Source organism: Neomonachus schauinslandi, chromosome 14 (assembly GCF_002201575.2).
Source record: "Neomonachus schauinslandi chromosome 14, ASM220157v2, whole genome shotgun sequence".
In the NCBI taxonomy this organism is placed as follows: Eukaryota; Metazoa; Chordata; class Mammalia; order Carnivora; family Phocidae; genus Neomonachus; species Neomonachus schauinslandi.
The window spans coordinates 48,915,515-48,924,923 of NC_058416.1; the positions used below are offsets into that span (position 1 = coordinate 48,915,515).

Genomic DNA, 9,409 nt, shown 5'->3' on the forward strand with positions numbered 1-9,409 from the left:
TCCAGGACAACTAAACCAGAATCTCTAGGGGTAAGACCCAGGCATTAGCAGTTTTTCAGAGCCCCCCAGCTGAATATATTATGTAGTCATGGGTGAAAATATTAATCTAAATGTTGTCAAGGGGCAGGAAAGTGGCTAATTAATCAAAATAGAAACAAATGTAAAAGAAAATTTAGCAGTCTCGGTCTTCCTTTTTTTCAAGCTGACTACTTTTTTCATCAATCAACTGATTTAGTAGATTATCTGCATAAGTGGGTAATTTAGACCTCATTTATTCCATAGTTTCATAAGTACTATTCTCAGTTAAGTCATACCTATGGCTTATACCATGGTTGCTAAGTTCAGCCTGCCACCTGTTTTTGTAAATAGTTTTATTGGAATTCAGCCATACACATCCATTTATGTATTATCGACGGCTGTTTTCATGCTACAATTGCAGCACTGGATAGTCATGATAGAAACTACATGAAAGCCTAATTATCATCTGGCCCTTTACAGAAAAAGTTGGCCAATCCCAGGCATATCCTCATCTACCCTCATAACAAATTCCTAACCCAAGTTCAATCCAACCAGCCACTTTCTAGCCTCCTATCTAGTGGCACTAAAAATTCATAGTCTTCAACTTGAGATAGGTTGTTTTTTTTTTTTAAGATTTTATTTATTTATCAGAGAGAGAGAGTACAAGTGAGAAACAGAGAGCACAAGCATGGGGAGCGTCAGGCAGAGGGAGAAGCAGGCACCCCACTGAGCAAGGAGCCTGGTGTGGGATTCGATACCAGGACCCTGGGATCACGACCCGAGCCAAAGGCAGACGTTTAACCAACTGAGCCACCCAGGCATCCCAAGAGATGGGCTCTTAATATGGCTGGAATAAGCTTCTACCGGCCCTGATCGTCCTTCCTTCTGGTCCCCACAGTAGCTATTCCAAACATTTATCACTCTTCTCAATTACCTTTTCTATACCTATTACTCCCCATTCACTCTCAACAGATGACTTTGTCTGCCATTTCAGACCCCAAAAAATCAACAGGTACAAATTATCTCTCCTTCAAGAGATCAACACCCTCTAATTCCTCCCCCATCTTCCAATTCTATAATCCACTTAGAGGCTCTAAGTTCCAAACCCTGTCAGTTCCAAAATGCTATGCCTCAGAAATATCAGTCTCTGATAACCATCTAGCTGAATAAAATCTCCAATTCTTTCAGTTCTCAAACCCTCAGTCTCATTACTCCTATTTTTCTTCTTTGTTGCTTCTCTGACATCTATCCAATCGAATCCATCTGGCTGCTAAAACTGTGGACAGGAATCATCTCTTAAGTAACTCTTGCCTCAAAAATTAGGTCCTACTGAAAATCAACCCTAAAACCCTGTATATTTTCCAAAACAGAAAATCTTCCTAAACTAATGACTAGACCAAGACCCGAAGATTATAACTGAAATAATTTAGATAAAGTAACTCTCATTAAATGCAGCCTATTATACTTCTTAAGCTGCTGAAGCTGTCATGATCAATAAAGTTAAATCAATTCATAAGCTGATATTTTTGCAAGGAAGTCCCCATCCCCACCCTCCAATATAAAACCAATCTACTGACACTTTCCTTAAAAAGTCTTTTCTAAGAAGAACAGCTGCCAATTTTATCACATGATCAAACAAAAATGAACTGATAACAAAGGAATGCTTACCACAGAACTTAGTATTTCCTCTTAACAGAATCCTAGCAACGCCTGCAGAATATCTGTCATTAAAGATTTTACCTGGAGACTAGGATGACAGCCGAAGTCCAATAAAGTCTTCACGACCTGCAGATGGCCTTTATTGACAGCGATATGAAGTGGCGTCTGTCGGCGCTTGTTGCGAGCATTCAAGTCAGCACTGCCCCGATGCAGTACTTCTATAACAGCACCTTCGTCTCCAAAAGCTGCATGGTGAACAGCTCTATCTCCATCTTTATCCTAAACATCAGTATTTAAATCTGAATTAGTGAGCAAATATTTTAGAAAGAAAAATAAAACCTGAAGCTATAATAATTCAGTAAGAATTGATGTGAGAAAAGAAAACACAGAATGGAGTCCACAAAATAACTTGAAATGAAATTCACTTGAATAGTGATTAACTCCAAAGATAAATGATGAACCTGAATCAATATACTATGTCACATACATACTAGACCAACACTTATATCAGAAGTAGTCTGATCTTTCATTACTCTTAATTTATCAGCCATGATGATAAGCCAACATTAAGAAAAATGCTAAATTATGATACAACTATGTATATAAACATTTTTCCATTTAAAAATTTTACAAAGGCTTTTTAATGACATAAAAATTATATAAACATTAGTTGAGTAATTTAAAGAGGAAGAAAGGATGCCAAACTGTAATCTCAATTAACTTTGAGACCATATTAACACTGGTTATCTCTAGCTGGTGAGCATATACTTTTCTGTATATTCAAGAACAGAAAAAAATTAAGTACCACCATAAAAGATAAAAATGAAACACAAATCAGTGTAACTTCATATATCCAAAATTCCAAAACTATTTCAGAAGAATTAAGTAGGTATGCCTTACCTTTTATAATAGGCCTATTTCTGGAGATGAGAGGTAGAGAAAGACCCGATTGCTTAAATTTTTTTTTTTTTAATGTAGGAAACTTTTTTTTTTTTTTTAAAGAGAGAGAGTGTGTGCAAGCACGGGGTAGGGGTGCAGAGAGAGAGAGAGGGAGCGAGAATCCCAAGCAGACTCTGCAGAGCCCAGTGCAGGGCTCAATCTCATAACCCTGAGACCATGACCCCAGCCAAAATCAAGAGTCCAATGCTTAACTGACTAAACCACCCAGGCGCCAAGAAACTACTTTTTAAAGAGGAAAAAAAATGCCTGTCCTGCACCATGAAGATAATATACATACCACACCAAAAAAGAAGTCCCATTACTTTGCTAGATGCAGACAGAGATGGGTATTATAAGGATACTATCTTTATTCCAGACTACATCTCAAATTTTAACACCCAGAAGTAAGCATGTTTTAAGACTTTCTCCAGAGCAGTGGTTCCCAACCCATAGTCCTACCCCTCATGGACTCCAGCTTTAGCAAGTGGTTTGAAAATCCATATAGTATTCAGGATTATTTGAACTACTTTTCACGGATTTAAATTAAAAACAAAACAAGAGTTCATTCAAAACAGCTGCTGAATTCAAAATAGTCTTTGGTCTTAACGTATTTTCTCAGACAGATATTTAAAGTAAAACTGCTCGTGTAGGAGTCCACAACAATTTGACAGCCACCCTTTTTTTTTTTTTTTAAGATTTATGTATTTATTTTTTATTTGACAGAGAGAGAGACACACACAGCAAGAGAGGGAACACAAGCACTTTTATCCTACCCCAATCTATTCTTCACACACACACACACACAAATTCCCTCTGTAAAGCACACAATTTATGTTTAAAACTCTTTAATGTAACTCTACTATATAACGAACTAACCTCTTTTAAAGCCTACTTCTGTGGACCACACCTGCTGCCCGTCATCGTCCCACATATAAAACTTTAACTTACCAACTTATTTGACCCACTATGTTCACGTACAACTTATTTGACTCCAGACTTCAATGCTCTTATTCATCACCTTGTTGGCTTAGAATAGACATCCTTTACAACTCAACTCAGGCAACCAACCCCTCCCCTCTGAAACCTCCACTCTCACAAAATTCTTTTATTATCACACTGTAGTATAATTATTTGTTTCCAAGTACATTTCTTTGACTTTGAGCATATTGGGGGCTACAACTGTATCTTCATCATCTTTATTCCCAGGAATCTGGAAACTACATACACTAGAAAATAACAATTAAATTTATTTCGTTTTTCTTCCAAGTAAAAAACTCAGTTGCACAAACATCTTAACTAATAGGGTTTGCTGCTTTTTTCTGACTCCATCTTAAGTATTTCAAATAAACCTAATAAAAAAAAGCTCATTATTATGACTCTGATACTGGGGGATAAGAGGGTAGAAAGAACCAAGATCAGTTTTAGATTTAATTTGAGGCCCCTGCACAAATCCAAATTCACAGTGCCTACTAGCTAGTAAGAACCAAAATGGGTATTGAGTTGAATCTTTAACATGCCTTAATTACGTTTTTTAAATGATTTTTTTTTTACCGTGGGAAAATACAAGAAACATAAAATTTACCATCTTAAACATTTTTTAGTGTAAAGTTCAATGATATTAAACACATTCATCCTGTTATGCACCCATCACCACCATCCATCTCCAGAACTCTTCGTTTTACAAAACTAAAACTATACATTTCACACAGTAATTCTCCATTGTCCCTCTCCCCAACTCCTGGAAACCATCATTATACTTTGTCTCTATGATTTTTGACTACTCTAGGTACTTCATATAAATGGAAGCATACAGTATTTGCATTTTTGCAATTGGCATCATGTCCTCAACAGGTTAATCTATATTGTAGCATGAGTCAGAATTTCCTTCCTTTTTAAGACTAAATAATATTCCATTTTATGTATATACCACATTTTGTTTAGTCATTCATACATCATGGACACTTGGGTTGTTTCCAAGTGTTAATTATTGTGAATAATGCTATGAACATGGGTGTAAAAATATCTCTTTGAGACCCTAGTTTCAACTCTTTGGGGTATATAACTCAGAAATGCAATTGCTGGGTCATACAGTAATTCCATTTTTAACAAACCTCCATACTGTTTTCCACAGCAGCTATACCATTTTACATTCCCACCAACAGTCCAGAAGGGTTCCAATTTCTCCACATCCTCACCAACACTTATTTTGTTCTGTTTTGTCTTTAAAGATTTGTCAGAAAGAGAGAGAGAGAGAGAGAGAGAGAGCAGCACAAGCAGGGGGAGGGGCAGAGGGAGAAGCAGGCTCTCCGCTGGGCAGGGAGCACCATGTGGAACTCGATCCCAGGAGCCTGGGATCATGACCTGAGCCGAAGGCAACCGCTTAACCGACTGAGCACCCAGGCATCCCTGTTTTGTTTTGTTTTTATAGTAGCCATCTGACTAGGTGTGAGGTGGTATCTCATTATGGTTTTGATTTGCATTTCCCTAATGATTTGTGACATTTAGCATTTTTCATGTGCTTATGAACCATTCATATATATTCTCTGGAGAAATGTCTACTCAAGTCCCTTGCCCAGCTGTGCATCAGGTTTTTTGTAGTTGCTGAGTTTTCAGAATTCTACATATATTCTGGATATCAACCCATTATCAGACATACAATTTGCCAGTATTGTCCCACATTCTGTAAGCTGCCTTTTCATGGTTGATAGCATCCTTTGGTGCACAGAAGATTTTAATTTTCATGAAGTCCAATTTGTCTACTTCTTCTTTTGTTGCCTGTGCCTTCAGTGTCAATGCCCACCAAATCACTGCCAAATCCAATGCTGGGAGCTTTGCCCTATGTTTTCTTCCAAGCTTTCACATTTCAGGTCTTTGACCTATTTAGTTAATTTCCATAGACAATGTTAGGTAAGGGTCCAACTTCATTCTTTTGTACATAGATACCCTGTTTTCCCAGTACCATTTATTGAAAAAACTGTCCTTTCCCCAGTGAACGGTCTTGGCACCCTTGTCAAAAATTATTTGACCATGTATTCAAGGATTTGTTACTGGACTCTATTCCATTCCATTGGTTTATATATCTGTATTTATGCCAGTACCACACTGTTTTGATTATTGTAGCTTAGTAGTAAGTTCTGAAATCAGAAGAATTAGTCTTCCAAATTTGTTATTCTTATTCAACATGGTTTTGGCTATTTGGGGGTACCTTGAAATGACATACTGAATTGTAGGATGGATTTTTCCATTTCGGCAAAAAACATCAGTTTGGACAGTTTTGATATCATAACACTACAAATTCTTCCAATCCATGAACATGAAATATGTTTCCACTTACTTGTATCTTCTTTAATTTCTTTCAGCAGTGTTTTAGTTTTCACTGTACAAGTCTTTCACCTCTTTGGTTAAATTAATTCCTAAGTAGTTTTTTTATTTTTGATGTTATTATAAATGGAGTTGTTTTCTTAATATCCTCTATTGATTGTTGACGGTTAATGTACAGAAATGAAACTAGATTCTGTGTTTTGCTACTTTGCTGAATGTCTTAATTAGTTCTGAAAGTTTTTTGTGTGGAACTTTATGGTTTTCTACATATAGGATCATATAATCTGCAGAGATAATTTTACTGCTTCCTTTCCAATGTGAATGCCTTTTATTTCTTTTTCTTGCCTACTCTGGCTAGGACTTGCAGTACCATGTTGAATATGAGTGGAAAAGTGAGCATCCTTATCTTTTCCTTGATCCGAGAGGACAAGTTTTCAGTTTTTCATATATGGCTTTTAATATGTCAAGATAGTTTCCTTCTATTCCTAGTTTGCTGTTTTTTTATCATAGAAGGGTATTGAATTTAATCAAATGCTTTTTCTACATCAATTGCAATGGTCACAGAGTTTTTCCCCTTCATTCTGTTAATGTGGTATATATCACATTGATCAATTTATGTATGCGAAACCATCCTTCATTCCAAGAATAAATCCAACTTGGTCATGGTGTATAACCCTTTTAATATGCTGAATATGGTTTCTTAGTATTTTACTGAGAATTTTACATCAATATTCACAAGGGATACTGGTTTATAGTTTTCTAATACTATCTTTGTCTGGCTGTGATATTAGGGTAATGCTGGCTTCATAGAATGAGTCAGTAAGTGTTCTCTATGTTATTTTGGAAAAATTTGAGAACAAATGGTTTTAGGGGCAAGCCTGTTGGGACCCCCCCCCCGGGAGTTTTTCTGTATCCTCACTTAATAAAACTCTATCATTTTATTCACACACACAAAAAATGGTGTTAGTTCTTCTTTAAATGTTTGGTAGAATTCATCAGTGAATCAATCAGGTCAAAGGCTTTTCTTTGTCAGGAGTTTTGTTTTGTTTTGTTTTGTTTTAAAGATTTTATTTATTTGACAGAGAGATACACAGCGAGAGGGGAACACAAGCAGGGGGAATGGGAGAGGGAGAAGCAGGCTTCCCGCCGAGCAGGGAGCCCGATGTAGGGCTCAATCCCAGGACCCTGGGATCAGCACCTAAGTGGAAGACAGACGCTTAACAACTGAGCCACGCAGGCGCCCCTGTCAGGAGATCTTTTATTACTGATTCAATCTTCTTACTAGTTATAGGTATATTCAGATTTCCTGAATTTTCATGATTCAGTCTTAGTAGGTTTTGTGTTTCTAGGTATTTGTCCAGTTCATCTAGGTTATCTCATTTGTTGTCATATAACTGTTTACAGTACTTTCTTATAAACCTTTCCTTTTCTGTAGAATTGGTAGTAATGTCCCCACTTTCATTTCTGATTTTAATAATTTGAGTGTTTTTTCTTAATCAATCTAGCTAAATAAACATTTATCAGTTCTGCTGATCAAAGAACCAACTTGTGGTTTCACTGATTTCCTCCACTGCTTTTCTATTGTTTTATTTATCTCTGCTCAAATATTTATTATTTCATTCCTTCTGCTATCTTTGAATTTAATTTTTTTCTAGTTCCTTAAGTTGTGAAATTAGGTTGATCTGTGATCAATTTTTTAAATGTAAGCATTTATAGCTATAAATATCCCCCTTAGCACTGCTTTCACTACATCCCACAGGTTTTAGTATGTTCTGCTTTTGTTTTCATTCATCTCTAAGTATTGTCTTATTTCCCTCGCAATTTCTTTAATCCATTCATTGCTTAAAAATGTTATTTAATTTCCACAAATGTGTGAATCTTCCAGTTTCTCTTCCATTATTGATTTTTAACTTCATCAAAGTGTCAAAGAAAATACTTTGTAAGACATCTACCTTTTTAAATCTATTGAGACTTAATTTGTGACTTAACATACAGTCTACCACAAAGAACACACGAGGTGCATTTGAGAAGAATGTATACGCTGTTGTTAGGTAGAGTGTTCTGTACATGTCTATTAGCTCTAGTTGGCTTTATTGTGTTGTTCATGTCCTCATATTTCTTTACTTATCTTCTATCTTGTTTTCTATACATTATTGAGAATAGAATACTGAAGTCTTAAACTAGTATCGTAAAAATGTCCTTTTCCCTTCACTTCTGTTAATTTTTTTCATATGTTTGTATGGTCTATTATTAAGTATATAAATATTTATAATTGTTATATCTTCGTGCTGTATGGTACTTTTTATTAATATACAATGTCCTTAGTCTCTTACAACCTTCATGATTTAAAGTCTGTTTTGGGGCGCCTGGGTGGCTCAGTTGGTTAAGCGACTGCCTTCGGCTCAGGTCATGATCCTGGAGTCCCAGGATCGAGTCCCGCATCGGGCTCCCTGCTCGGCAGGGAGTCTGCTTCTCCTTCTGACCCTCCTCGCTCTCATGCTCTCTGTCTCTCATTCTCTCTCTCAAATAAATAAATAAAATCTTAAAAAAAAAAATAATAAAGTCTGCTTTGTCTAAAATTAGTATAGCTATTCCTGCCCTTTTTTGGTTACTATATGCATTAATATCTTTTCCCATCCTTTCACTTTAAACCTATTTGTATCTATGCATCTAAAGTGAGTCTCCTATACACAGAGTATATTAGATCATTTTTTAATCCCTTCTGCCAGTCTCTTTTATAGTTTAATCCACCTATATTTAAAGTAATTATTGATAAGGAATAACTTACTTCTGTCATTTTGCTGTAAGTTTTCTAGATGCCACATAGCTTTTGTTGCCTCATTTCCTACATTACTCTTTTATATTTAGTTGATATTTTGAAGTAAAAAACATTTTACTTAACTTCAATAACATATAAAAATTCATTTAAAAGCTTTGCACAGTGGCAGTATCATAGCCAGTGAGGTTTATCCGAGGCACAATTATTGCTAATTGAAAACTCATTTACAGGGGCGCCTGGGTGGCTCAGTCAATTAAGTATCTGCCTTTAGCTCAGGTCATGATCCCAGGATCCTGGGATCGAGCCCCATGTTGGGCTCCTTGCTCAGTGGGGAGTCTGCTTCTCACCCCTCCTTCTGCCCCTCCCCCTGCTCGTGTTTTTTCTCTCTCAAATAAATAAAATCTTAAAAAACAACAAAAACAAACAAACAACAACTCATTTACAGCTCTATCCGCAACCCTTTCAGTTACTGTTATCACGAAATTACAATTTTGTACATTGTGTAATCAAAAACATAAACTAATAATTTTTTAAAATCCATCAGTTTCTTAAATTATATATAGAAAACAAAATGTGGATTTACAAACCAAAGTTACGATAATGCTAGATTTTAGACTAATAATTTTTTTTTTTAAGATTTTATTTATTTATTTGACAGAGAGAGAGACAGTGAGAGCAGGAACACAAGCAGGG

General features: G+C 36.0%; 1 protein-coding gene and 1 non-coding gene across 2 annotated transcripts in view; one reads left to right on the top strand and one right to left on the bottom strand.

The window, feature by feature from the left end:
- Positions 1-9,409, bottom strand: part of MIB1 (MIB E3 ubiquitin protein ligase 1) — a 126,119-nt gene that overhangs the window by 48,248 nt on the left and 68,462 nt on the right. Inside the window, exon 11 of the mRNA XM_021686247.1 lies at positions 1,759-1,956. Coding sequence (XP_021541922.1) covers positions 1,759-1,956 — 198 coding nt within the window. The remainder of the gene's footprint in view (positions 1-1,758; positions 1,957-9,409) is intronic.
- On the top strand, positions 8,868-9,009 carry LOC123326720. The gene has a single exon (XR_006541276.1). It is a non-coding gene; the product is annotated as a U4 spliceosomal RNA (small nuclear RNA).